At 51.4% G+C, this 22660-nt stretch overlaps 3 protein-coding genes across 9 annotated transcripts; 2 read left to right on the top strand and 1 right to left on the bottom strand.

The window, feature by feature from the left end:
• Nucleotides 1–242: 242 nt before the first annotated feature.
• Nucleotides 243–979, bottom strand: COA4 (cytochrome c oxidase assembly factor 4 homolog). The gene is made up of 2 exons (XM_086883675.1): nucleotides 895–979; nucleotides 243–621 (listed from the first exon to the last, which is right to left on the bottom strand). Exon 2 carries the CDS (start codon nucleotides 613–615, stop codon nucleotides 367–369), a length of 249 nt encoding a protein of 82 aa, XP_086739801.1. The 5' UTR covers nucleotides 616–621; nucleotides 895–979; the 3' UTR covers nucleotides 243–366.
• PAAF1 (proteasomal ATPase associated factor 1) lies at nucleotides 364–11021 on the top strand. 2 transcript variants are annotated; one of them, XM_023945494.2, is made up of 12 exons: nucleotides 364–1104; nucleotides 1182–1222; nucleotides 1630–1733; nucleotides 2066–2155; nucleotides 5875–5973; nucleotides 6644–6794; nucleotides 7839–8033; nucleotides 8367–8458; nucleotides 8764–8879; nucleotides 9436–9518; nucleotides 9751–9833; nucleotides 10614–11021. In XM_023945494.2, the coding sequence occupies exons 1-12, from the start codon at nucleotides 1058–1060 to the stop codon at nucleotides 10689–10691; spliced, it is 1179 nt and encodes a 392-aa protein (XP_023801262.1). In that variant the 5' UTR covers nucleotides 364–1057; the 3' UTR covers nucleotides 10692–11021. The 2 variants fall into 2 exon arrangements, with proteins under 2 accessions (XP_023801262.1, XP_023801270.1); XM_023945502.2 differs by lacking the exons at nucleotides 364–1104; nucleotides 1182–1222; nucleotides 1630–1733; nucleotides 2066–2155 and adding exons at nucleotides 3282–3392; nucleotides 3481–3554; nucleotides 3642–5771.
• A 132-nt stretch (nucleotides 11022–11153) lies between these two features.
• Nucleotides 11154–18608, top strand: DNAJB13 (DnaJ heat shock protein family (Hsp40) member B13). Of its 6 annotated transcripts, none has more exons than XM_023945511.2 (8): nucleotides 11154–11259; nucleotides 11783–11886; nucleotides 12105–12266; nucleotides 12483–12640; nucleotides 13373–13486; nucleotides 14136–14249; nucleotides 14333–14412; nucleotides 14768–14986. In XM_023945511.2, exons 1-8 carry the CDS (start codon nucleotides 11192–11194, stop codon nucleotides 14919–14921), a joined length of 954 nt encoding a protein of 317 aa, XP_023801279.2. In that variant the 5' UTR covers nucleotides 11154–11191; the 3' UTR covers nucleotides 14922–14986. The 6 variants fall into 6 exon arrangements, with proteins under 6 accessions (XP_023801279.2, XP_086739791.1, XP_086739792.1 ...); XM_086883665.1 differs by lacking the exon at nucleotides 14768–14986 and adding an exon at nucleotides 18539–18608 and having other exon boundaries at nucleotides 11165–11259; XM_086883666.1 differs by lacking the exon at nucleotides 14768–14986 and adding an exon at nucleotides 18539–18608 and having other exon boundaries at nucleotides 11165–11259; nucleotides 14336–14412.
• The last annotated feature ends 4052 nt before the right edge of the window (nucleotides 18609–22660 follow it).

Genomic DNA, 22660 nt, shown 5'->3' on the forward strand with positions numbered 1-22660 from the left:
GAATCAAGTCCAAGCTGTGTCCAGAGGACTGAGTGCCATGTCCAGTCGCTCTTGGACACCTCCAGGGATGAAGACTCCAAACCTGCTTGAGCAGCCCCTTCCAGTGTTTAAAACCCTCTGCCATGAATTCCCCCTGCTGTCCAACCTGACCCTACCGTGGCACAGCTTGATGCTGTTTGATACCCCAAACCAGCCACCCCCTCCAGCTTGCACTTATCCAACTGGCACAGATGGAGCCGAGAGATGACAAATTCCAGGTTTAATTTCCCAACAATTCCACCTGGATTCCCGAGCGGTTGGATAAAAATAAAGCTAAAAAGGGGGCGAAGGGCGCAGCCCCGTTGCTGCGGTTCTGTCTGGGCGCTGTCAGTCCGTGGGCCGGGCCGGGCCGGGCCCGTCCTGCCGCTGTTGCCGCCGGGCCATGCAGGCCCCGAAGGCGCGGAGCTGCGTCTGGCAGTGCCGCCAGTCCTGCCGCTCCGCCATGCACTCCTGCAGCTGCCGGTGCTGCTCCAGGCAGCCGGTCCGTGCGATCATGGCATCCAGGGGATCCTCGCCCTCCTCCGCCTCCCCCTGCTCTGCCGCCGCTCGGCTCCAGGCGTGCCCGGCCTTCGCCATGGAGCGCTGGGGACCAGGGAGCGGCGCTGTCCTTTGCGGCACCCGGAGCCCTCGGCACCCTCCCCGCGCACCGCACCCCAGCCACGGGGGCCCGGCACCCTCCGCCTCCCAGGGCTCTCCATGGCCGCCCAGCCCCCTGCTCGCCTCCCAGGGCTCTCCATGGCCGCCCAGCCCCCTGCTCGCCTCCCAGGGCTCCCCATGGACGCCCAGCCCCCTGCTCGCCTCCCACGGCCCCCATGGATCCCCTCCCCGCCCCACCCATGGGCGCAGCCCCCGTACCAGCGCAGCGCGGTCCCTTTAAGGCGGGAGCTCGGCACGGTACTTCCGGGGCGCGGCTCGGCCGCCGCGGCGCTCGCTGGTTGGCGGATTTCCCCCATTTCCGCTCGCGCGGGGATCGACGGGAAGTAAAGAGGCGGAAGTGCGTGCAGTTACCGCGGCAAAGATGGCGGCGACGCTGCGGATCCAGAGCGACTGGAGCCGGGCGTTGAGGTGGGAACGGTTCCTTTCTTTATCTCTGGCCTTGTCCTGTTCCCTGCTCCGCTCACGGCCGCTTCTTCTCTCTGCAGCAGGGACGAGGGCGAGGCGTGGCTGAGCTGCCGCAGCCCCGGTGAGTGGTCTGAAGAGGCCTCGAGGGGGCCATGGGGATGAGGGGGGATCGGGGAGGATCGAGAGGGTGAAGGGTGTTTGGGGAACCCTTTGTGTGAGGGGCTGACGGTGGGGTGCCCCGTTTGTTAGCAAGGAACGGGGCTGCCGGGGTGCCCTGTGGTTCAAACGGGTGCGGGTGGCTGGGCGTCCCTTGGTTTAAAAGGCGTGGGGCTGGTTTGGGGATCCCTTTGGTTTTAAAGGGCGTGGGGTCATTTGGGGGCCCTATGGGACTAGGAGGGCAGGGGGGTGTTTGAGTTCCTGGTGGGCAAGGAAGAGGTGAGGGTGGTTGGGGTCCCTCTGGGTTGGGGGGGGATGTTTGGGGTGCCTGTAGGTGTTTGGGCTCTGGGGCTCACGGCTGCTGTCCTTCAGGGAAGCCCACCCTGTACGGCAGCGTCACCCGGCGCGGGCTCAGCTCTGACGGCGTCCCGGACATCGTGGCCTCCGAGGGATTCGTGGTCGGGGAAGTCACCAAGGTGCCAGGGCTGGGGGGAGAGGGGTTGCTGACCACCCCCCATACATAAAGGGGGCTGCTCTGACAGCCCAAGCTGCCCCCTGGTCCCTGCCCAGTCCTGTCCTGCCATCCCGAGCCTCCTGCTGTGCAGAGCCCTGGAGCTGGTCCCTACCATCCCACAGGGCTGGAGCAGCCGTTCCTTCCCACCCACATCCTGATGAGATGAGCCCCACACTGACCTCCCAGGCTCTGGGATCTCCCACAGCTGGGTCCAGGCCACAGTTCCACTTTGGTAACCTCTGTTCCAGGATTAACAGCACTTCTAATTCATTTTCTCCTTATTTCTTCCCCTAGAAAAGCATCCTCATTTCTTGTCCTCACGAAAATGCGTGCACAAAGTTCTTGGCTCCGTACACAAGTTTTTGTAGGATTCATCAGAAAAGTGTGAGTAGCCTTGTGAGGTGGGAATCTCTGGGTGTGATTGGCAACTCTCACACCCCTGTCTGTGGTGTCCTCACAGTGAGGGGTGGCCTGGAGTGTGGATTTGTGTGGGAGGGGTTGGAATGGAGATTGAACTGCGATCCTGCGGTTTAGGACTGGTGTTCCCACTGAAACCCCCCAGACCACGTGCTACTCACTCCTTCCCTCTTCCCCCTGCAGCGGGATGGAAACGGGGACTGGAGGCACAAAAGACAAAGATTGGGGTCGGGATAAGAACAATTTACTGAGAACAGCGATGGAATAAAAAAAGAAACAGTAACAGTATTAATTACCAAAACATACAGGACAGGGAAGAGATCCACTCACCACAAGGAACCCAAAACCCAAGCTCCACCCAATATCCCAAACATCTCCTGCCCCTCCCTGCTTCTGTAAAAATTAACCCTGTCCTGGCCAGAACCAGGACATTCCCCACCCATCATTCTATCCCATCTCCTAATGCCCACACCACCCACAAAAGCACTGGAATCATTCCTTAATCAAAGGCTGTCCCTCTTAAACATATTTATATCCATTATACTGCTTTTCCTTGTTATCAGTGAACTTCCATCCCCTCTCATTGGTATCCAGAGGCTTTTTAGCTGTGTCCTTTTGAATTTTTAAATGCTTCTGATTTTTTTTCTCCTGCTGCCATTTTTTCACTTGTACTTCTGAGTCTTATGAAATCAATCCAGTCCGTTCTTTCAGACTTCGTTCTCTTCAACACTTCTCTTTGGGAGCTCTTCTAAAACACCGATCTTTTCCAAGGCTTGGCTTTGTAACGTTTCGGGTTGTTCCGCGCAGGATGCTCGGGGACGTCCGCAGGTAGGACAGCGTAGTCACGGCAGATGGGGCAGGTGCTGGAATGCTCCTGGAGCCACGTCCTGATGCACTTCCTGTGGAATTCATGCCCACACTCCAGTTCACACGAGTTCCTGCCTAGCTCCTCATGGCATATTGTGCAGGGATCATTACTGGAGGCTGCGTACTCCTTGGGCTGTATTTCCAAGCGGGACAAGCTGCCGTATGGCCAGGAAGAGGGTTTCAGTGCATAGTCCCAGATGAAGGCCTTTAATTTTATCACCTTTAGGGACCTATTCCACGTGAGTGATGAGAACACCTCGGCAAAGACCGGTGGTGCGCTCTTGGTGAACGCCTCCCAGATGTGCCAGGTGCAGTAGGCGCCGTCCGGATCGCTGAGGTACCGACTGTTCTGCGTATTCCCAAAGAGGATGTCCGCCATAGTTAGCTCTGTCAGGTACTGAGTACCTTCCCGTATGCTGTTCCAGCTGTCCCGGTACACCAGCAGGTCATCCGCGGTGTACACGTCCCTCACGCTCCACACCAGCCGCATCCAGAGGCTGTGAGTTCCCGTCTTCCTCCAAATGCCCCTGTCAATGGCCATATTCTGGGACAGGCGTCCCAGCTGCTTGGCTTCGTATCTGTCTAGGAGTACATCCACATCAGCTCCTGCAAACCAGCACTCGTACAGCCACAGCAGCATGGACTGACCTGGAGGGCGGGAGAAATTCTGATAGATTTCTCGCAGCTTACGCTGGGATTCACTGATTGGCTCTGACTCTTCATCCTCTTCATCCCTCGCTAAGGAAACCGATTTGGTCTCGGATGTGCTCTGTTCAGGAGCGACTGTTCCCAGCGTGGGTTGTTCCTCTGGTGGAGCTGCAGCTTGAGTGGCCACGGCGCCTGCTGCTCTGTTCTCTTGCTCTTCCTTCTCCTCCTGAGGGGACTGGCTGCTATCCAGCAGTGTCCGATAAAGAGTAGCCAGGGCCCAGCACAGTGCAGTAATTTGCTCCTCCCTGGAACCATCGCAGCGTTTCTCTTTCAGATACTCTGCCACTTTAACAGGGTCCTGGATTTGTTGAGGGGTGAACTTCCAAACTACTGGAGCTGAATACTCCTTCAAAACCTGGCCGATTTTCTCCCAGCGTCCGTGCCACTCATCATTATCTGACCTCTGGAAGACCTTGCCAATAATCTCTTTTGTAACTCTAAAGATGATATAGATCCTAAAGATGATGTAGGCCAGAGCCAGGAGACACAGCACACACAACAACGATATCCTTCCTTCGATATTCAGAGGGAATCCAGAATCCTTAAAAGCTGCTATAAGAGGCTTGAAGGAGTCAAAAAAGACTAGAGGGTTGTGAAAATATTTGTAGCCTGTTCCCCCCATGAACTGGAAACGATTATTAATGATCTCCTGGAGGTAGTATATCATGTCACGAGTTGATACCGCATATTCTACGCACATAAGAATCTTGAACCATCTCTCTACACTCTTAAAGTGCGTTATCAGGACCACATAGGGAATTATAAACCTGTACAGGTACCAGTCCACTGAGGGCAGACAAAGGCACATCATGACCAGCGACTGTACCTAGCACACTCGGCTCAAACTTGCTTCCACCCCGCTGCGGGCAGAGCTGTTCTTATCTCGGCCCTCGGTGCCGCACGATGGATGGGGCTTGCGGCGCTTCGGGATTGGTATTCCCGAAATTTAGCGTTCCCACGGGGGAGGCTGCAGCGGGGAACCGGAGGCACCAAAGGCAGCGCTCGGGGACTGAGACCACAACAACTCACTGGGAACAGCAATGGACAGGGACCGACCGCGGGGACCAGGCTGGCAAGAAGGGAAGCCGGAAAAAAAAGCCGGGAAAAAGGACTTTTTCCCGCCGGCGCACGGAGGGTGGGATAGGAGAACATCCGCCTCCGGCCCTGCCCCTCCTGCTGCCGGAAAACTTAACCCCGGCGTGGCTCAAGCTCATCTGCATTTCCTCCTGCCCTTGGATTTTACCGCTGTAGCGGGTCTTCCCCCTACAGCCTGAAAATTCCATTCAAAACATGCAATGCAAATGCAGCTCACAGAATCACAGAATTCCTCGCTGGGAAAAGACCTCTGAGCCCATCGAGTCCCAGCTGTGCCCGATGCCCACCCTGTCCCCAGCCCAGAGCACTGAGTGCCACCTCCAGCCCTTCCTTGTGCACCTCCAGGGATGGGGACTCCAAACCTCCCTGGGCAGCCCCTGCCACAGTGTAAAACCCCTTTCCATGAGGAAATTCCTGCTGATGTCCAACCCGGCCCAGCCTGAGGCCATTCCCTGTCCTCCTGTTCCCCCTCGGCTGTCTCCTCCTGTCAGGGAGTTGTGCAGAGCCAGAAGGGCCCCCTGAGCCTCCTTTTCTCCAGGCTGAGCCCCTTCCCCAGCTCCCTCAGCCTCTCCTGGGGCTCCAATCCCTTCCCAGCTCTGTTCCATGCCCTGAACACACTCTAGCCCCTCTATGTCCTTCTTCTGAGGGGCCCCAAGTTTGAACAAAAAACAAGAATAGTTTTGTTTCAGTACTTCAGCAAATTTAGGCTGTGATTTTGGCTTCATAAATATCTCAAACTTGTGGGCTTGTGAGTCGGGCCAGTTACTGTGAGCTGTTTTCTTATTTCTCATTTACAGGACCTGTTAGAGAAGTCCAGATTTCTCTTCTACCTGGGATAAACCTGGAATACAACTACAGGCTTTTGCCTCACATTCCTTTTTCTCCTTGCCCTGCAGAGTCACAGGCAGAGAATGTACTTAGCAGGTTTCCCCCTGTTCAGAATTAGGCTCTTGAGCAGAAATATTTATATACAGAATTATATAAAGCTAATTCTTGGTGCTTTTACCTTCCTGTAGATTACCTGCCTTGATATTTCCAGTGGTGGAGGACTTGGTGTGTCTACCAGCACAGATGGGACCATGAAAATATGGCAGGCTGCAAATGGAGAGATAAGAGTAAGAGCATCTGGCTTGGATGTTTTGTGTTGTCTGTGACATTCCTGAAGTCCTGAAGGCCATGACTTTGGTCAGGCTGTCCACACCCTGTGAAGAATCTTTTAATTTTAATGAAAAGCTAATTGAAATTGGGCGTTTTGGAGGCTTTAAGTCAAATCTGTTGGAAAAGGTGGCTTCTCCCAAGGGGGATGTTGCTCAGAGAGGTACTCAGGAATAACAGGAATAACTGACAGTCCCTATCCTATGTGGTAAAAGCACTCAATCTCTTATGAAAGAGAGAAGAGGGGAGGAAAAAAGATTTTGGTGCTGGATTAGCTGGATTGGCTACATCCTGGCTTGTGGCCTTTCCAGTAAAGGGGTAAAGCTCCTTTTCGTGGAGTTTCACCTGTCAGCTCCTTGTTTGGCAGAGGATAAAGATGTTTAACCCATAATTAGAAGCAAATGTAGTATCTTTTTCTATGTAATTAGCTGCTCAGATGGTAAAGGGAGGCCCAAAGTCACCTCTTTGACTGCCCCAAATTCAGACCAGTCCGTTCCAGCAACACAGACCCAGAGGATCTGAGTTTAATCCTTTGCCCATGTGAGAATGCCAAATTTTCCAGTGTCATAACAACTGCTCGGCACGAGGATGATGACAATGGAACTAGCACGTAGTTCTTTGTTTTTCCAGAGACTTTTGGAAGGCCATGTGTATGATGTGAATTGTTGCAGGTTTTTCCCATCTGGCCTCGTGGTTCTGAGTGGGGGAATGGATGCCCAGCTAAAGATCTGGTCAGCAGAAGATGCCAGCTGTGTAGTAACATTTAAAGGTCACAAAGGAGGTACAGAGCTCTGAAAATGCTTCATTTGCTGTGTGTGTACTTGCCTTGCACTCCAGGGCTGATGCCCAGTCTCCAGCTTGCTGCACTCTGTGTTTGGCGTCTGGAATGTGGCATCAGATGCCCCAAATGCTACCCCAAATTATCACTTCCCTGAGCTACCAATTGCTGTGTCCAGGCTCTGGTTTTCCCTGTCCCATGAGGTGCTGGGCTTGATTGAGAGGTTAATAAACCCCATGTCTGGCTGCCCTAAGCTTGATTAACTCAAAAACCCATCTTGTGTTGAATCTGCTGTTGTTCTTACATGATTTGGGAGTTGGAACTTGATCTTCAAGGTCCCTTCCCACCCAAGCCATTCTATAATCCTTTTGTGTGCACTGAAAGTGCTTTTGCAGCAATGTCCCCTAACCAAGCCAGATGGTGTGAGAGAACCTTGGTCAGTGATGCTGCCAGTCACTCCCAGGTGACTTTAGTCACTGCTTATTCCTCCAGCCCAAACTGCTGGAGTCTGTTTGCTTGGCTTATCCTGTCCTTTGAGCTTCAATAGGGAAGGTGCCAATTAAATCTTCCGACCACCTGCCTCTTCTCTGCTAAGAAAACCACTGTCATTTTTCACATCCAAATTTGACAGCCCACAGTAAAATAAAGTAGTTAAGGGATCTTAGAGCCAGCAGGCACTGCTCTTTGGATGTTGCTGTAGCTGGATAACAGGGATTCTGCTTTTGGGGTTATCCAGGGGTGGATATGGGAACATTTAAAAGTGCCAGGCTCTTTTCTGCCCAAATTAGAGCTTAATTTTGTGTGGCACCAGCTTGGGCTGAGGTGAGGTGTTGCTGATCATTTGATTGATAATATCCTCCCTTTGTGCCAGATGGTGGTTCTGCTCTGTGAGGTTTTCTGGGAGCTGCTGCCTTCCACAGGCACCTTTATCTAGAAGCACAACTTGTCTGTGTGTGACTTCTGTCACTGGGGACAGTAGTCGAGTTCAGCTCGGGAAATTAGGTGCTTTTTTGTGTCAGTACAAACACAGTCTTTGATTTCATGCAGGTATTTTGGACACTGCCATTGTGGATCGGGGAAGAAATGTCCTGTCCTGCTCCAGGGATGGCACTGTCCGTCTCTGGGACTGTGGGAAATCTGCCTGCCTGGGCGTCATCGCCGACTGCGGCTCTCCCGTCAACGGCATCGCCGTGGGCACTGCTGACAATTCCCTGAACCTGGGCTCACCTGAGAAACCTCCCAGTAAGGGGCTTTCCTTTAAAATCCCCCTTCTTTTCCCTGCCCCAAGCTGCTTAGGGTTGTCACCAGTAATCCCAAGTGTCTGCAATGCTGCTCCATGCCCTTGTACCACCTTGGTAAGGGAGCAGAGTGCTCCAGTCCTGGGTAGAATTCAGCCCTATCAAGCGGTCTGAGTGATGGAGACTGAACTCTGTGTGGTTACTGGCCCTCTTGGTGTCTCAGGATCTGGAGGAATCTTGCCACAATTCAGCTGGGGTGATCCAAGCTGTTGGGTTCTGATCCCATCAAGATTTGTTGTGTAGCTACTGCTGGTATTACCTGTTGTCCTTTTGCCAGGTGAGCGTGAGGTCGGGACAGAAGGGAAAATCCTGCTGCTGGCTCGAGAGGACAAGAAGCTTCAAGGAGTGGGACTGCAGAGCAGGCAGCCAGTAAGGACCTGAGACTGTCAGAGCACTGGAACGGGGAATTGAGCCAGGTTAAACCTAAACTGGAGGAGAGGCCAAAGCCTGGTGCAGTAAGGGATGTTCTCTCCTTCCTGGACAGATTTTTATGTGAGGAGTAAGAATTGCTCAGGATTTAACTTGGAAACCGGGAAGACAGTATTTAAAATTAAACAGTGGCGGCTGTACTGTCTTCTAAATAAATTTGTAATAATAATAATAATAAAATAATGTAATAATAAAGTCCTGGGTGTCCCACGAGTCTAACACATGGTTTGTTCCCAAATCCTCAGGTGTTCCTCTTTGTTGGATCTGATGCCTTCAACTGCTGCACGTTCCTGTCAAGCACCTACATTCTGGCAGGGACTCAGGATGGGAACATCTACCAGCTGGATGTGAGAAACACAAAGTGAGTGTGTGCCTGGGGCAAACAACCAGTGTTTTGGTTGGAAAAGAGGGTCAGGCAGAGCTTGCCACCAGCCAGTGCCACTTTCAAGGGGTGCATTCCATTGCACCAGGAGCTCCTGAGCCTCTTGCATTATGTTGTGTGTGTTGTTATATAAACATTTTGATAATTTTATGTTTGTATCATCTGTGTGCACATACGTGCAGCAATATTCTCCCCTCCCACACAGCCCATTTCTTTCCCTCACTTGAGTCTCTTTGTAGGATCCTGACATTTACCCTGGTCCTCATTCCAGCACAGGACTGGAACTGAGCTGTGGAACTTTCCTGCTGTTCCCTGCTAACTCGGTCCATAGGAAAGAATCATGGAATGGTTTGGGTTGGAAGGGACTTCAAATCTCATCCAGTTCCACCCCTTCCCATGGGCAGGGCCACCTTCCATTACCCCAGCTTGCTTCAAACCCCATCCAGCCTGGCCTTGGACACTGCCAGGGATCCAGGGCCAGCCACAGCTTCTCTGAACAACAATCCTCATCCCTTGTTTCTCCTCCTTTTCCTAGTGCTCCAGTCCAGGTGATCCATAGATCAGGAGCACCAGTGCTTTCCCTGCTCCCGTACCGAGATGGATTTATTGCCAGCCAAGGTAATTCCAGGGCTGTTTTGTGCCTGTAGAAATCCTATGATCAAATTAAGGAACCTTGTGCTCTTTGGGCATTGTCCTGTTGCCCCTTTGCTTTGGGATTTCCACCCTCCATGTCCCTCAAGAGGGCCTTCAAGGCACATCTCACCCTCTGGAGCCTTTTCCTGATGGAATTTCTGTTTGTAGTTCAGAGCGTGGGTTGCTTCACTAATTGGCTGCTGTGCCTTCCTTGCAGGGGATGGCACCTGCTTCATTGTTCAGCAAGACCTGGATTATGTCCTGGATCTCACCGAGGCCGACTGCGACCCCGTGTACAAGGTCGGGAACGTGGGGTGTCCCTGAGGAGAAAGTGGGCAGGGAAAGCTGGTGCCAGGCAGGAGGCAGCTGCCTTTACCTCAGGTTTTTCACCTCAGCAGGTTCCTTCACACAGTTGACTTTTGAGTTTATTTTTTTTCTACCTGAATAATCCTTAATATTTTGCATAAACCAATCCTCTGCAGAATTTCCTGGCTTTATCTCCGTTGTGCAGGAGCTGACTGGGATGGTGGAGTTGGAGCAGCTCTGGCAGAGCTCTGTTCTAGAACAAGTGTGGATAAAGGGTGCTGAGAGAATCCTGAGGGTAAAAGCAGTGGTGCTGCCTGACTCATCTTGGGGAATTTGGGGCCAGGAATGGGGTCTAGCTGTGTGTTCCAGACATCCAACTGTGCTTGCACAGATCAGGGAGTGCAGCCTGGAAATGGGCCCTTGTTTTTAGCCTGTCCTAGCTCCACAGTCCTGTTCTCCATATCCCACCCAACACAGCCCCTCAGGTGAACACGCGGGGGGATTGAGGTTTGACCTGCACAACTCAAAGCAGGAAAAACGCTTTTCCACACTTAATTTTCCCTTGGGATCTGTTAGAAGAACCCTTGTGTGGGGACACATCTGATCCCTAAACTCTGGTGATACCTGGAAATGTCCTTTAAAAGCTGCTACTGGTGTTCCAGGAGAAATTTCCCTCCTCTTTCCTTTGTGAAAGTCCAGAAGGAAAGCTGGATTTCACTGGGAACCGTCACTTGGAAAACTCTGTGTAAATACTGATTTTTTTTCCTTCTTCAGGTGGCTTCTTGGGAGAAAGAAATCTACACTTGCTGCAGGGATGGGATAGTGAGGAGATACCAACTTTCCGACCTTTAAGTGTTTGAAGGGGCCAAATAAAGGAGAAGTGTGTCGGAAAGGCTCTTCCAAGCTGATTTTCCTGGGATGTGTGTGTACAAGTTTGAGGCTGTTGTGATGACCAGGCTCCATACACAGTATTTTTGTAACGGGTGGTGTTTTTTCCTATTACACAACTGGGATCAATTTTTAATTGAGAGAGGATCTCGTGTTGCAATGATGTTGTGATTTCAACTCCAGTGCTGAAAAAATGTAGTTGGGGGGAAATAAAGAAATAAATGGGTAGAGGGGGGTGCAGTGAAAGTGACTGTCATAGTATGGAGCGAAATAAACCGCTGCTTTGATAACAAAGTGTTCATACATGCGTTTTCATGAGAACTTGTGGATTTTTAAGAAAAAAGAGATGGGAGTGAGGGTTGAGCGGGCCCGGCGGAGTGCGGAAGTGAGCGGGAGAACTACGTTTCCCGTGATGCCTCGCGCGGCGCCGACCGGAAGTTGTGCTGCTATAGCAACGGGACGCCATGGGGCTGGACTACTACGCCGTGCTGGAGCTGGATCGCGGGGCCACCGCCGACGACATCAAGAAGGCGTGAGGGATCTCCGGCATCAGAGAGAGCCCCTGGGCCGGGGGGCAGCCGGGGGGCGGCGGTGGGAGTGGGGCGGCCCCGTGAGTGGCTGTGCTCGGCCTTCCCCCGGGCTGGATGTGGGAACGGTGTGTCTCCTGTCCCCTTCAGTGGGTCTGGAGGGGCCATGGCGATACTCTGAGGGCTGGAGCCAGGCTGGGAGAGCTGGGGGTGCTCACCTGGAGAGGAGAAGGCTTCAGGGAGAGCTCAGAGCCCCTTGCAGGGCCTGAAGGGGCTCCTGGAGAGCTGGGGCACAAGGCATGGAAGGACAGAAAAAGAGAGAACCCCCAGAGGGCAGGGTCAGAATGGGATACTAGGAAGGAAATTGTGGCTGTGAGGGTGCAAAGAGCAGCTGTGGCTGCCCCTGGAGCCCTGGGAGTTGCTCCAAGCCCCGTCCAACCTGGGATAGTGGAAGGTGTCCCTGCCCACAGCAGGGGGTGGGAATGAGATGAGCTTTAAAGCCCCCCCAAACCATCCTGTGATCCTCAGTTATCGGAAGTTGGCCCTGAAGTACCACCCATTAAAATGCAAGGAGCCCTGGGGGCCGAAGAGGTTCCAGCAGCTGGCAGAGGCCTACGATGTGCTCAGCGACCGTAAGTGGGGAGTGACCCCTTGCACTGATTGCAGGGGCAGGAATGGGGTGTGAATTCCTGGTTCCTGGCAGGACCACAGTGACCCACAGCCCAGCTGGGAACTGGCACATGCTCCCATGTCTATCCTGCAAACCCTCTTCTCCAGCCTCCACCCAAACAAGACTTGCATCTCAGGCTGGGGCTCTCCCTCGATTCCCAATGCTTCCTTGTTCCCCAAGCTATGAAGAAAGGCATCTACGACAAATTTGGGGAAGAGGGGCTCAAAGGTGGCATCCCCTTGGAGTTGGCGAGTGACAACCCTTGGAGCGTCGGATACGTGTTCCACAACAACCCTGATAAAGTCTTCAGGGAGTTCTTTGGAGGGGACAACCCCTTTGCAGGTAGGCTGGGAGACCTGGAGGTGTCAGCTTTCCCCAGCTGCTCCTTTCTGGGATTCCCATCAAAAAGAGGGATTAGGGAGGCGAGGCTGCCATAAACGCTCCTGGAAGGGAAACGCTTCGGGTGGTTCTGGGTGGGAGAAGATGGGAGGTAAAGACCCTGGAGGGACCCCCAGCTCTGACCCCAGTGAGGGGCTGTCCCTCTGCTCCCTCACACAGAGTTCTTTGCTGAGGATGGCTCGGAGGTGCTGCTGCCCTTTGGAGGGCCCCGAGGCCGGGGGGCCCTGCGGCGGGACCCCCCCATCGTGCGGGATCTCTACGTGTCCCTCGAGGACCTGTTCCATGGCTGCACCAAGAAGATTAAGATCTCCTGCAGGGTAGGGGGCGAAGGGGGCAGATTTTGGGGTGAGCTCTGCCCTCCACACTGAGGATTTGGGGATGGCCCTGCCCCAGGAGCTTGTCTCAGGGAGGGATTAGCACCAAACCCAGAAGGACCTGAACCAGTGTTCTTTTCCCCTAGCCTGGCAAAGGGAATTCAGCACAGGAGGCAATGGGGGAGCGGGTAGGAAGCGAGGGCTGATCCCAGAGATGGGTGGAGAAGGAGCTCTTTGTGTTCTGGCCTCAAATAATCCCATTTTCACATTGCATTGTGTCTCCTTTTTGTCCCCTTGGTGACCTCTGTCCCCCTCCTTGTTCTCCCAGTCTCCTGGACCCAGCCCTGCATCTCTCCTGCTCTAGGACATGAGGAAACAGCCTTGAGCTGTGCCAGGGGAGGTTTAGGTTGGATATGAGGAAATATTTCTGGACTGAAAGGGTTGTCAGGCATTGGAATAGGCTACCCAGGGCAGCAGTGGAGTCCCCATTCCTGTAGGGATTTAAAGCTGTGTGCTTGTGGCACTTGGGGATATGGGTGAGTGGTGGCCTTGGCAGTGCCGGGGTAACAATTGGACTCCATGATCTTGGAGGTCTTTTCCAAGCTAAATGATCCCATGATCCTGTGATCTGATCCTGTTTGTACCCACGGCCACTTTGATGTGGAGGACAAGCCACCCTTGGCCTTTCCTCTGGTGAGCAGAGCACTCTGACCCTCCCTCTCTGTGCACCCGCAGGTGATGAACGAGGATGGGCAGACAAGCACCATCAGGGATAAGATCCTAACGATTGATGTACAGCCGGGATGGAAGCGAGGCACCAGGATCACCTTCGAGAAGGAAGGAGACCAGGTAAGCACAGAATCACCCAAGAGTCAGGTTTGGAAGGGACCTCTGGAGACCACCTCACCCAACAGCCCTGCCCAGGCAGGGTCATCTGTAGAAAGAACTCATCCAGGTGGGTTTGGGATGTCTCCAGAAAGGGAGACTCCATGCTCCAGTCCTGTGCCCACTCCATGGAAAAAGTTCTTCCATGAAGAAGCTCTGGTTTCCCATTGCTGAGGGCAGCAGGACCAACAGAGAGACTCAGCATTACTGTGCCCAGAAGCACTCTGAGGAGCCATCCCTGCCTGGATTTTCCTTAGAACAGGCTGAAGAACAAAGAATTGAAAAGGGGTGGGTTTTCTTCCTGACTGAAACAGTTTTGGATTTGCTCATGGCTGAGCAGGCATCTTGGATAAAAGATTCCTTTTTCTCTTAAGGGAAGAAAGTACCTTTCCCTTCTCTTCTAGCCAGCTGAAAACAGCAACAAAAGAGCAGGAATTTGTGGCAGTTTTCCCTGTATAAAATAATTTTCAGTTTTCCAAGGACAGGCTGGATGTGGCTTGGGGCAACCTGGTCCACTCATGGCAGGGGGTGGAACTGAGTGAATTTTAATGTCCCTTCCAACCCAACGATCCTGGCATTCCATGATTCTGTGATCTTTTTCCCTCTCAATTAGGGCCCTAACATCATTCCAGCTGACATCACCTTTGTTGTCCAGGAGAAGCTTCACCCCAGGTTCAAAAGAATCGACAACAACCTCCTTCATGTTGCCAGCATCCCCCTGTCAAAGGTAAAAGGCTGAGTGAGGGGACAGAGCTCCACCTTTGGGCTCTGGGGCTGCAGCAGCAGCTGCTGGTGCCACTCCATGCCCAGCAGGCGCTGACTGGATTCACCCTGGATGTGTGGACGCTGGATGGGAGGCTGCTGAACATCCCCATCAATGACATTGTGGAGTAAGTGCCAGGGGAAAACAGGCTCAGGGCTGAGCACACACTTGGGAGGAACTTGGCCTGCTCCAAAGCCTTTTCCAGCAGGTTTGGGGCTGCAGGAGGAGGAGGAGGATGCCCACAGTGGGTAGCTCTTCTGGTCTGGGGCTGTGTTGCTGGGAGCAGAAGCAAGGAGAGGGCTGGGTGTGGGTGGATGAGGGTGGACGCTGGAGCCTGGAAGAGGAGGACAGGCCTTGGTTGAAGCTGGAGGAGCAAATAACCTGAGAAACCCAGCTGGGGCTCTGCAGGTGGGGCTGGGGATCATGGCCCCCACGTTGGGATCATCCCATGGCCCCTCTCAGCCCCTTCCTTTGCTTGGCAGCCCCAAGTACTACAAAATGGTGCCAGGGGAGGGAATGCCGCTGGTCCAGGACCCCCAGTGCAAGGGGGACCTCTACATCTACTTTGACATCCTCTTCCCCAAAAGGCTCAGCCCTGAGGTGAAAACACTCTTGAAAAGCATCCTCCAGCCCTAGGGACAGTGACCTTCCCCCTCTCCCCCTCCCTTATTTCCCCCCCCAATAAAGCTTTGGAGCCAGCACTGGGACTCGGCAGAAGTTCTTCCAAATGCTGAGAACCGTAAGCCACAGGATCACCCTAAAACAACAGCCCTGAGGCCTGGCCTGGGTCCTGCTGGCTTTGTGGTCTCTGCTCCCACCCTTCAGCAGCAGCTCTGCAGCCCCAAGGGAGGATTTGGGGGGATAGAGGGAGGCACCCATGGCCAAGACCCTGCCCACTGGCCTCAGTGCTTTATTTTCCTAATCCCAGAATCTGTCCCTGCCCAAGCTGAGCCCTGACAGTGCAGGGAGAGGTCAGGTAACACTTGTGTTGCCTTTTCCAGTGGCACTCCAGGGCTAGGAGAATGCCCTAAAAAGGGAGGAAACGCTGACCCTGCTGCAGTCAGACCCCATAGGGGAGGTTTATTGCAAGTGCCAGTAGGGAATAACAGGAAGCTGTGCTGGGAAAAGCAGCTGAAGGGAACATTCCAGGGATATCCCCATCCCAAAGCCAGTGTGGGTTGGGATATTTGGGGTTTAGTCAGCACAGTGAGGTTGTGGGTGCTCAGTGGGGCATCCCCCACTCACCCTTTGGAGAGACCAGTGAGAACATCCTGGGTGAGGGATGAAGGCACCTGGGCACAGGGGCTGCCTCACCACGAGCCAGGAGCATGTCCAGAGATCAGCTGAATCCTAGGGAATTCTCTCAAGTCTCCCACAGGGACATCAGTGGGGCTGTGGGGATGAGGGTTATAAATAGCCAGTTCTTTGGGATATAAACCTGGCATTGTCCTGATCCCGGCTGAGATCTCAGATCCCTGAACACCACAGCTCCATCACCCCAGAGGAGCTCTGCAGATTCCAAATGGAATTCTGGAAACAGCCTCCAAACTGTTGTAGAATAATTCTTTAGAATGTCTCAAAGGGCAGCAGCTCCTGCACCCCTGAGCACCACAATTCCATGATCCCAAGGGATCCTGTGGCTGCAGACCTGCTGCTCCTCGGGTTCTGCACAGCCAGCCGGGATCCTGCATTCCCGGGAAAGGGACATTAAACCGGGAATCAGGGAATCCCTGCACACCTCCACTGTGAGAGGTGACACCAATGCAAATAGAACAGTGCCCCGCTCCAGAATTTGCATCCTTACCTGTTTTAGCCATTAAAAATATGCTCCTTTTTCTTACTCTATTCTTTGCCTATTTTATTACAACCATTTTCATCCCAGATCCCACTTGTCAGTTACTCAATCATTTACCATTGCACTTTGGACAAAATAAGGGACACCAGGGATGCTGGACCACAGGAAATCTGCAGGAGAAACCCATTAGAACCCAACAGAGAAAGGTTTCAAGGCATTCCACAATGCAGAAATCTGTCCATGCCTTGTCAGGCCGCCCCAGTTCTGTCACATCCACCTGAGCTGTGCAGGTGAGGCCAAGGCTCCCCTTCCACCTGGGAATATTAATAATCATAATATTGTCAATAACAGATATGAGATATCAATATCAGACATTGCCAATATCATACATTGCCAATATCAGATATCAGATATCTATCAATATCAGACATTGCCAATATCAGACATTGCCAATATCAGATATCAGATATCAATATCAGACATTGCCAATATCAGATATATCAATATCAGACATTTCCAGTATCAGACATTGCCAATATCAGATATCAGATATCAATATCAGACATTTCCAATATCAGATATCAATATCAGACATTTCCAGTATCAGAGATCAATATCAGACATTGCCAATATCAGATATCAATATCAGTATCAGAGATTGCCATTATCAGAGATTGCCAATATCAGAGTTCTCTGCCCACCAAGGACACCCCAGCCAGGAGGGACATTTCTCCCACTCTCCAACAGAGACCTCAGGTACATTTTCCAGCCTGGCAGGTGCTCCACTGGGCAGCTGTCCAGGCCAAGTAGCTCCTCTGGATTTGTGCAGTAATTGGAGCTAAGAAAGGGACATTAACCAAGTATTCCAGGCTGACTGGAATTAAAAGATGCTGGCCAGAACATTCTGACTGGGAATTTCATGCAAGAGCCTGAGGAAGATGAGACACCTGCTGGAGTGGGCTGTACATGGATAATCCAGCCATGAGAGGGCAGTGAGACCCAGCTCAGAGTGAAAAACATTTCGTTTACAGAGCACTTCTGGCTTTTGCTCTGCCAGTCTGCTCAGTGAGAAATTGTTTCAAAATTCCCATGACCTCTCTCTGCTGCGGGGCAAATCAATACATGGGTTTGCTTCTGCTCGTGCTGGGAGGAGAAATGAATCCCAAAGAAAAAAGCTTTTACAGCTGATGGGAAAGGTTAAAAACAGTAAGTAGGCAACACTACCCTGTGTGTTGTTTGTCACTGCAGTTGTGCCACAGAACCTCTTCCAAAACATCAGAGAGCACCCCAAAACCGTAAGCAGGCAAACCCCAAGGGTTCCCCATTCACTCCTAGCTCAAATCACTTTCCTTGACATACATTTTATCACCGAGAGACCTTATAATTATCTTATCCCCAAAATGTTTATTGTCTCCCCTCCAGATTACATTAATTTTTCCCTCCAAAATATTCGTTGTAGCTTAATAGATCTACTCAAGTTTTATTCACAAATTTTCCCTCTCTCCACTACTGATCACCTCAGTTTACCTCAAAATATTTGTTCTCTATCATGGAGATGACCTCAGATTTTAACCTCATAATTTTCACTACCTGGCAACTTCTAATTACCTCATTTTTACCTCAAAATATTCATTGTCTCCCCGACAGATTAACTCAGATTTTATGCCCAAGCTCTTCACTTTGTCCCCTATAGATTACCTCAGATCTTTCCTCCAAAATGTTCGTTGTCTCCTACACTTCACAAAAAAAAAAAAAAAAAAAATTCCATAATTAAAAAGAGAAAGTTGCTGAAAAGCAGTCAAAATTCTCAGTGAAAAAAATAACAGCATGGAACTAGGAAAACCAGCTAAGAGCTGAAGATATTTTTTTATTTCCTTATGATCTGCAATAAGTGATAATTTTACACTGGGAATGAACACTTGGTTCCTCTTAAAGGGAGGACGGAGTTGCAACGCATTGTCAGTGTCATGAATTGTTTTACCACTCGAAGAACTTCCCAATTTTCTCAGTGTGGCAAAGAGAAGGTTCAGAGGAGGAATTAAAACCCAGGGATGCACCTTGCTTTTCTAACTCGCTGCTTAGCTGTGCCAGAGTTTAAAATGTTAAAATTCCTGAGCACCCTCACCTGGTTCTGCTCTGTTGGTTGAGCTGAGTCACGTGAAAATATAATTTTCAAAATTACATTACTTATAATTAATAATAATACATCATGATGATATGTTGTTATTTCCCCCAAAATAACTTTCTGAGCAGTTTTTTCGCAGCCGTGTCCCTGCAGTGGTTCCCGGGGAGGCCGGGAGAGGGCACATCTCCACAAGGGATGGATTTCACTGCTGCTCAGCAGTGCCAGGGAGCATTTTCACTCTGCTCACTCAGGAGCTCGGGGTTTCACCACGTAATGCTGCGGCTTTTCTGCTTTCCTTTCTCCCCCTCTTTGCTCCTCGGGATGAATTTCCAGGCTGGCTGGAGGCTGCTTCGCTTTGCCACTTGGAAGCAGGAGGTTTGTGGAATAAAATCTGTTTGGACTCAAAATTGTTCAGATGGAGCCACAGAGGAGCCTGCAGGACCCTCGTCTGTGCCTTCCCCGAGGTTCCTGGGGGATGATGTGCTATTATTACTGGGATGCTCTCTATGAAAATCCCAGAACCCTGAGAAAAGACAGATTTTTCTCGTCTGGAGAGTGCACAGGAACTCACATCTGTCTCTTGTTTCTGATACATGTTATAGAAGTAATAAAATGTAGCAAGCATTCATTTAAGTCATACTGAGAAGCAAATTTTCATGCTTTGACAGAAACTCAAACCATTTCACTTATCTTTACAGAGTGAGGCCGGAAACATGAGAACTTTCCTATTTAAAGCTTTTATAAATAGACCCTAATTGAGTTTTCGGTGACACTGTGATACTCCAGAAATGGAGCCCACAGCCTAAATGTTGAATGGCAAACCCTTCAGCAGCAGCTAATTAACACCGCTGGTGCATCTCAGACAGCCCCTGAGAGAACCAAAACATCTACCCACTGAAGAGCTATTTAAAAATACCTGGGACAGAGTGACTTCACGCAGCGATTCCTGTGTGAGTAACTCAGCTCTGCGTTGTTCACATTTCAATTGTTTTCTGCCATTCTGTTTCAAATCACCAATTTCTCGGGCAGGGAGCAGCACACATCCCAGAGGGGAATGGTGGATTTCGGGTGAACCCCTGGAAGCCTCTGTTTCTCTCAAAGTCCCGCTGGGTTTTGCCGGCTGTTCTTTAAACCCTGCCTAAGCAGAGCTCTGCTTTACACCAGACCAGCGGGGCTGGTGAGAAAGGAGGGATCACTTTACAAAGCTCCCTATTTGAGCAGGGATTAACAAGGCTTGGAGGCAATTTGCAAACACACAAACTCTTCCTGGCTGCTGCTTCCAGAAGCGTTTTCTTAGAGCATCAGGCAGCCCCAGGGATGCAGAGGATGCAGAGGGCTTGGCTTAGCTGTGCCAGTCCCCCTTCACAGGCTGCTGTGAAATTCCAGGCTGTCCATTCCCTAAATCCTTGCTGGGGTACAAACCCAGCCCATGGCTCAGGGACACCACTGGCAAACCCCTTTTCCTGCTCTGCAGTTTTGACTGAGGTGCCTGTGAGCCCCTAAGTTTTTATTTAGAAATAACCCACCAAAAGGGACCACATTCCCTTCAGGGCACGTTTCCTTTACAAAACTCTGGCCAGTCAGGTTGCTTCTAACCTTTAAAAGGTTCCACACACTGAGAGGAAAAGCCCTTGGATCAGCAAGGAATTGGGTCCACAAAGCCCCAGATAATCCAAGGCTGTGTGGATCTGTCATTCAGATAAGGCAGATCCATTTCAACACCAGCAGGAGGAAATATGGTTTTAAAAGTTTATTAAACAACATGATATATGTAAATTTGGTCAGGAAACACAGAGACACATCACCCTGCCAGGACACAAAGCAGAGCTGTCCAAAGCAGAGAGAGCAGCAATGAAGAGTCTGAGATAGGGTTGTTATCTAATCCAGATAGCACAGAAAACAGAAACCCCAAATAGTTGAAATGCCAGGAAAATCACACTGTTTCCCTGATTTTTTTTTTATTTTTCTTACATCTTGGAAAGCCAGCTAAGGAAGTGGTTGAACCACACAGGGCAGGAGATACTGAATCTGCTGGTGAGGTTTTATTCAAATCCAAAATGCTAATCCAAAAGTCACCTCCTAGTTTCTGCTTCCTCTTTTGCTTCTCGGGTAAACTCCAGAATATTTGCCTCAGGAGCTACAGTGACTCTGAAATTGCTGCCTTTTCCTCTGAAGAGAATTATCTCTCTGCCCTGGTGACATGTGACAGTTTTTTGGGGGGAGGATCACATCCTTCTCCTTGCAGACTGCTCTGTTTTGTTTTCCTGCTCTGCTTGGAAGAAGTGGATGTTATCTTTGAGAACAATGCCGTGGAAGGGCTGTCAGCAAACAGCCTCACAGCATTTGGGAGCCCACAGCTGGCTGCTGCATCTGCAGGGAGCAGAACTGAAATTCTTGAGAATGGATCTCTGAGCCTGACAGGGACATCCTGAGGCTGCTTTAGCAGAGGTCACATTGATGCTGATCAAAACACCAAAACACCCAGAAGGACAGGAGACAGAGTGCCAAAACTTTCCAATGTCCTGTGTGAAACTCAGCTAAAACTTACCTAATTTTCAAATTTTCATCAGCATTGGACAATGCACTGCCTTCACTTACTTCTCTCTGCTTTGCTGTGTCTTTTGCTCGGTTTAACCTGGGTTAAACCTGCCTTTCCATGGGCTTGTCCCTGTTTTCTCACAGTAACTCAGGTCAGAGGTTTTTGAGGTGTCAGCTCTGAAGCTCTGCTCCTGCCATCTCCAGATCTGGTGGGGATATTGCCAGTGGTGGCAGAGGAACAAAGATCAAACACTGTGAGTCTTCTGCTGAGGTGAACTTGAAACTGCTCACTAATTCAATCATTTCCTTCCTTCCTTCCTTCCTTCCTTCCTTCCTTCCTTCCTTCCTTCCTTCCTTCCTTCCTTCCTTCCTTCCTTCCTTCCTTCCTTCCTTCCTTCCTTCCTTCCTTCCTTCCTTCCTTCCTTCCTTCCTTCCTTCCTTCCTTCCTTCCTTCCTTCCTTCCTTCCTTCCTTCCTTCCTTCCTTCCTTCCTTCCTTCCTTCCTTCCTTCCTTCCTTCCTTCCTTCCTTCCTTCCTTCCTTCCTTCCTGCCTTCCTTCCTGCCTTCCTTCCTGCCTTCCTTCCTGCCTTCCTTCCTGCCTTCCTTCCTGCCTTCCTTCCTGCCTTCCTTCCTGCCTTCCTGCCTTCCTGCCTTCCTTCCTGCCTTCCTGCCTTCCTTCCTGCCTTCCTGCCTTCCTGCCTTCCTTCCTGCCTTCCTTCCTTCCTTCCTGCCTTCCTGCCTTCCTGCCTTCCTGCCTTCCTTCCTGCCTTCCTTCCTGCCTTCCTTCCTTCCTTCCTTCCTTCCTTCCTTCCTTCCTTCCTTCCTTCCTTCCTTCCTTCCTTCCTTCCTTCCTTCCTTCCTTCCTTCCTTCCTTCCTTCCTTCCTTCCTTCCTTCCTTCCTTCCTTCCTGCCTTCCTTCCTGCCTTCCTTCCTGCCTTCCTTCCTTCCTGCCTTCCTTCCTTCCTGCCTTCCTTCCTTCCTGCCTTCCTTCCTGCCTTCCTGCCTTCCTGCCTTCCTTCCTGCCTTCCTTCCTGCCTTCCTTCCTGCCTTCCTTCCTGCCTTCCTGCCTTCCTTCCTGCCTTCCTGCCTTCCTTCCTGCCTTCCTGCCTTCCTGCCTTCCTTCCTGCCTTCCTGCCTTCCTTCCTGCCTTCCTTCCTGCCTTCCTTCCTGCCTGCCTGCCTTCCTTCCGACACGGCGAGAATTCGATGCCTTCCAGATAAACTGGCATCACAAGTAATTTCTTGCTGTCTCTGTTGGTGTGCTTGGAAGCTCACAGGAGCTGAGGAGATGCCACGTGTCAGTCAGCAGGGAGAGCAGCACGAGCTAGCTTTTCCTCTGGGCCCTTTTGTACATCACAGCCGTCGTGTTCCATCAGGCTGCTGGAGCCGCTCCAAGCTGCAGGAAAGATGTCCTCCCTTGGATGTTTTCTTAGCAGAGTGGAGCATGTTCCAAATGTTCAGCTTCCAGCTGGGTGCTCCCCGAGGTTAACTCCCTATCAGGAGGGGAACGAGGAGGCAGTTTCCTTCCAGGCTGCTCGGCTTTTGTCCGCAGCAAGCCCAGGGCCCCCTCTGGAAGGGTAGAGCTGCTTGTTTCACAGGAGAGCCGTGGTCCTGCCTTGTCACAGGGCTTTGGGTGTCCCCCAGGCCGTGTTTGGAGGTGTTTCACGTGCACTGTGCGTCCTGCAGGATTTATTTGCTTTTACTCATGGAGATGGGCTCGCCCGTCTGCCTGTTGATTTGTTTCTCCCTGCAGGAACTTTTGATGGGAATTTCAGCCAGGTTTCAGGAGTCTCCGAGGTAACTGAGGGCTTTGTGAAACTCAGCAGTGCAGTGAGGAAACTACATAGTGTCCTACTGAGGGAAAAGTGGGCAGAATTAAATTATTATCCGTTCTGGACCCACAGAGCCACAGAGGAGCT

The sequence above is a fragment of the Cyanistes caeruleus genome, chromosome 3, assembly GCF_971803275.1.
Source record: "Cyanistes caeruleus chromosome 3, bCyaCae1.hap1.1, whole genome shotgun sequence".
Taxonomy (NCBI): domain Eukaryota; kingdom Metazoa; phylum Chordata; class Aves; order Passeriformes; family Paridae; genus Cyanistes; species Cyanistes caeruleus.

Coding starts and splice junctions, on each gene's coding strand:
- COA4 (XM_086883675.1), bottom strand. CDS start 615: ATGGCGAAGGCCGGGCACGCCTGGAGCCGAGCGGCGGCAGAGCAGGGG.
- DNAJB13 (XM_023945511.2), top strand. CDS start 11,192: ATGGGGCTGGACTACTACGCCGTGCTGGAGCTGGATCGCGGGGCCACC. Junction 11,260..11,782: donor GCCGACGACATCAAGAAGGC/GTGAGGGATCTC, acceptor TGTGATCCTCAG/TTATCGGAAGTTGGCCCTGA. Junction 13,487..14,135: donor TCGAGAAGGAAGGAGACCAG/GTAAGCACAGAA, acceptor CCTCTCAATTAG/GGCCCTAACATCATTCCAGC.
- PAAF1 (XM_023945494.2), top strand. CDS start 1,058: ATGGCGGCGACGCTGCGGATCCAGAGCGACTGGAGCCGGGCGTTGAG. Junction 1,734..2,065: donor TGGTCGGGGAAGTCACCAAG/GTGCCAGGGCTG, acceptor TTCTTCCCCTAG/AAAAGCATCCTCATTTCTTG. Junction 5,974..6,643: donor CTGCAAATGGAGAGATAAGA/GTAAGAGCATCT, acceptor TTGTTTTTCCAG/AGACTTTTGGAAGGCCATGT.